This window comes from Etheostoma spectabile, chromosome 8 (genome assembly GCF_008692095.1).
Source record: "Etheostoma spectabile isolate EspeVRDwgs_2016 chromosome 8, UIUC_Espe_1.0, whole genome shotgun sequence".
NCBI lineage: Eukaryota > Metazoa > Chordata > Actinopteri > Perciformes > Percidae > Etheostoma > Etheostoma spectabile.
In genome coordinates, this window is record NC_045740.1 from 2,722,500 (window position 1) to 2,726,805 (window position 4,306).

At 42.2% G+C, this 4,306-nt stretch overlaps 1 protein-coding gene across 1 annotated transcript in view; it reads right to left on the reverse strand.

The window, feature by feature from the left end:
* Positions 1 to 968: 968 nt before the first annotated feature.
* Positions 969 to 4,306, reverse strand: part of shisal1b (shisa like 1b) — a gene marked incomplete at its 5' end in the record, with an annotated part of 14,954 nt that continues 11,616 nt past the window's right edge. The window contains 1 exon segment of the mRNA XM_032524431.1: positions 969 to 1,377. Within this exon segment, the coding sequence (XP_032380322.1) occupies position 1,377 (1 nt within the window). The 3' untranslated portion in view covers positions 969 to 1,376.

A 4,306-nucleotide genomic window follows, 5' to 3' on the forward strand; every position in this document is an offset into this window, starting at 1 on the left:
GTTTCACTGATTTCACAGATGTCAGGAATTTATTATATGATACATTATCATAGTATTATAGTATAACTGAGAATCCCTGAAAGCTCTGCGCTACACCTCAATGATTACCCAGTGCTCCTTTGGTTGGCGCCTCAAACTTTTACGTGACATGTCTTCCTTCTGGTTAAGCTACTGTACATTATTGCTGACAGTGAAAGGAGTTTTAATGTTGTTGTTTTTACATTTTTTATTATGGCTAAACGCTTACAATTGTCTATTACCAATGTGGGATATAGAGGGCTCCTTGTAAAGGAACCAAATGGATACTCATTTGCATCATATTGCTAATGGAGCTGTGTTTCAGGCAGATCCGGTAATGAGGAAGGGCAAATAAGTCAATGGATGAGGTTACCGAGGCAACTGTCTCACACTGACTAAAAAGTAATGGTCTCAAATGGGCTTGTAGGCTCATACAATATACATATGTTTAACTTAGCATGAACCTGTTTGCTGTTGTGAACGTATCCCTGATCCTCATTAATGTTTTGGGTGAATAACGTATTGAGTCACGATTCCTTTTCTCACCATAACCAAACCAAAAGAGAAATCTTGATGACTTAAAGTTAAACCTTTAGATCTACTGCAGTTTATCCGTATGGCGTTGTGTCCTTGTCAGACACGTTGCAATATAGAGAAGTCACTTTTGCAGAAAGGAGGCCTAAAACATTTCATACAAGGTGTTGTTTTTCAAAATGGCTGCAAAGACATTTTTATCTGGTTTCCATAACAAAAACATTCTACTCTAAGTGAGATGCTCAGCATCAACCTAAGCTGTTACATGTTCCGATTGTTAACCACTCATATATTTCTCTGACTAATTCACATAAATAAATCACAAAATAGATAACTGTGTAACTGCTACTGAACACCAACAGACACAGCAATGTAATAAACATTTTTTATATTTAGAAAGATGAACTTCTTTTTTTAAAACAGGCAAGCCTCCTTGCTTGCGAGTACAGTTAATCCAGTTCAGCTCGGATCTGTTAGGGATTCTCCAGGCCTAGGCCACCATTTCAGGGGATCACTGAACCACCTGTAGTTGGATGTGTTGCTCCTCTGCTGTGGCAGCAGCAGTAGTAAGCTCCTCTGTTTCTCCTGGCAGTCTTTGTTCAGCTGAGTTTTTAAACGCCACATCAATCTGCTCTTGTTAGTCCAAGGGTGTTTTGTGCTCATTAGAAAGGGGCAGTAGTCACTTCTAACTACTAGAGCAGGACTAGCCCACCACTGGTGGTTGTGTCTGTGGTCCGGAGAGATGGCATCTGTGGGACATCTCTTCTGTACCACGTAAGGAAACAAGGTGTTGCTACTCTTCAGTTTTCCAATCGGAGCATCATTCTGTCCAGAGAGAAATACAGAAATTGAGCATGAATGTTCATTCTTGACAACAAATGTTTTATTACAAGGTCCACCTTAGTTTTTCTAAGCTTTCAATCACATCTTGTGGCTACCTCTCAGCAGATGTTGCCCAGTTGTTACTTGTGACAGCTATCATTTATGTCTTTTAAAGGACGATCTGGATTCTGTGACAGGTTCTGGTTCTGCTTTTGGTGCGATTTCTCATTCGAAATGAGCCAGATCTGTGCAGAATCGATCACGGGCGATTGCTGTCCGTGCATGTCAGTTTGATTTGTGTCCGACTTGATCACGACTTGCTCTGATGTCATGCATACGTAGACAATGATAATCTCAACACATCAAGGCGGCCGCAGTTCTGAGACGCAGGCAGCGCTGTTGCTTTTCACCAAATGCAAGACCCAGGTGGACCCAGAGCATGCTGGGAAATTTCATTCAAACTTTTATTGTTTTTGAATCAGAAGGATTGTAACTGCTGTTTGTCTGATTTAAAGGCTTATTCTGCATAGAACAAATGTTGTGTGCCTGATAGTAACAATAAGAAATCGCAGGGACTAAATCCGTTCAGACCACGTATCATCTACAGTCTGTTGTGTATTAGCATCAGCAACAGATCACATGCAGAGAATTTTGACAGCTACTCTGTCTTAATGGAAACAAGTAGAGACTGTGTACAAGCCGATATGTGTCTGAAAACATTTTATTACACTTCCTGTTCAGCCTGAAGGCTGCTGAAAACGGCTGTAAACTGTCCGACTTGAGAGCGGATTTTTGTCACCGCCCCCGGCGACTGCAGTTAATCTGGAACGAGTGTCTTGTTTTCATTACGTCAGTTAAATGGACAACTTTACAAACACTGGAAATGGACAAGCGGCCGAAATGGGTTTCCTCAGGAAGGTGGCTGGCGTCTCCCTTAGCGATAGGGTGAGAAGCTCAGTCATCCGAGAGGAGCTCGGAGTAGAGCCGCTGCTCCTTTGCGTCGAAAGGAGCCAGTTGAGGTGGTTTGGGCATCTGGTAAGGATGCTTCCTGGGAACGCCTCGGGATCCCCCAGTCAGAGCTGGTTAATGTGGCTCGGGAAAGGGAAGTTTGGGGTCCCCTACTGGAGATGCTGCCCCGTGACCCTTTACCGGATAAGTGGATGAAGATGGATGGATGGATGGATGGAGGGATGGATGGATGGATGTAAATTGATGACGCCGGCTAATCTGTGAACTATTGGTCCTCTCAAGTCTAAAATGGTAGACGTGTGGAGCAGCTGGGGTCAGAGAACAAGTTCAATATGAACAGTGTATGAACAACATGTACAAATATGTGCAATGTAGTAGCAGGGACATTATAATAGTAGTAAGAATAATATAGCTTTATGTATTGTATTAGCAGAATTATATAATAACAAAAACATAATAGTAGGTTAATTGTCACACTGGGAAGAGGTCAAAGGTCATGGACTACGAGTAAGTGGATGTCTGGAGAAAGATCAAGGAGGCCAATCACATCTGACCCCATCTTTAATGGAAGACAGGGCTTATGAGTCTGTAATTGTTGTAAAGACTTTAAGTCCATGCACCCCACATCTATGAATCCCATCCCACATCCCACCCATTTCTGCAACCCAAAATATTGCAGCTACAGTGTTGATGGGAAAACTTTCCATTTGAAGATTATTACAAATAACTCTTGAAAAAAAACAACTAAAATTCAAATTGAATGTATACAACAATCTGATAAAAGATCACAAACAGCCCAAAAATAAAATTGCTGCAACCTCACTTGCTCGTGGCAGTGCCAAAAGTCATTCTACGCTTGTGCAACTTTTAAGGAGCTAAACCTATTCTCCTGCTCTTTCCTTTTAGCTCATAGCAGAACTCTCTGGCTTTGTAGCATCTGAGATGTTAATTAACTCACACCACATGGAGAGTGTTGCTCTAATTGGACAAGGACCTGGCGTGCTGCTCTGTGGACAGACAGGCCAGGAATAATTTCATAATGTACAATTCTATTATTCCCACAGAAGGCCAACCAGTGAGTTCAAAGATGGACGTGAATATGCAGGAGACACAACTAGGCTTTGATCACATTCTGACAGAAATAAACTGGGAAAATGTGAAATGCTGTTTCAGCTTCCCGAGTGCAAGTGTTGTTTCCTCGGCGGACAGCCTGACAGGTGTTTGAAAGTTGGTGTTAGGGATGGTTACCTACGACTAAAGTGGTGTAACAGACAGACTGAGCGGAGTGATGGAGATTCTGTTTACTAGACTGGGCAATAACGCTGAGTCACAGGTCTGACTGTAAGAGGCAGTGTTACGATTGCTTGTGAGTCAGGTATATGCTGAATGTGGCGACAGATGCCACCTCACATGGACCGCTCCATCCATGGCTAAGCTCAGCTGGCCCAGAAAGCTACCAAGTATGAGTGAGTGGGTGATTACTGGCATGAGGTGCTACTGTCACTTGGTCCCAATTGATTTATGAACCACCAAGAAACTCTTTGAAATGTGCTGTTGATGTGCAGTAGTGCTATTCGATGTTGCCCAACATCTTATTTCTCCCACTTTTATCTATGGCCCTTTCGGCTGATGCTGAGTGCACATTAAACCAAGGTTGAGTCACCCATCCATCCATTCATCTATCCATTAGCTATACCCACTTCTCCTTCAGGGTTGCAGGGGTCTTCCACCAAACATGACCAAAGGATCAGCTTATGTTTTATCTTAATTGTACAGTGATTTATTATTATTTTTCTCCCCCACAGTGATTCGTGATCAGCACTGACTAAAGACAAACTATTTTTTATTTAAAATAAGCAGTAAAGCTGACAGGAGCAAATCAGATATTTCTTGCAGTTCTGATAGTGTCAGAGTGGGCACACTAAGCAAGGAATGTAAAATAAGTGATAATGTAGGAGATTGT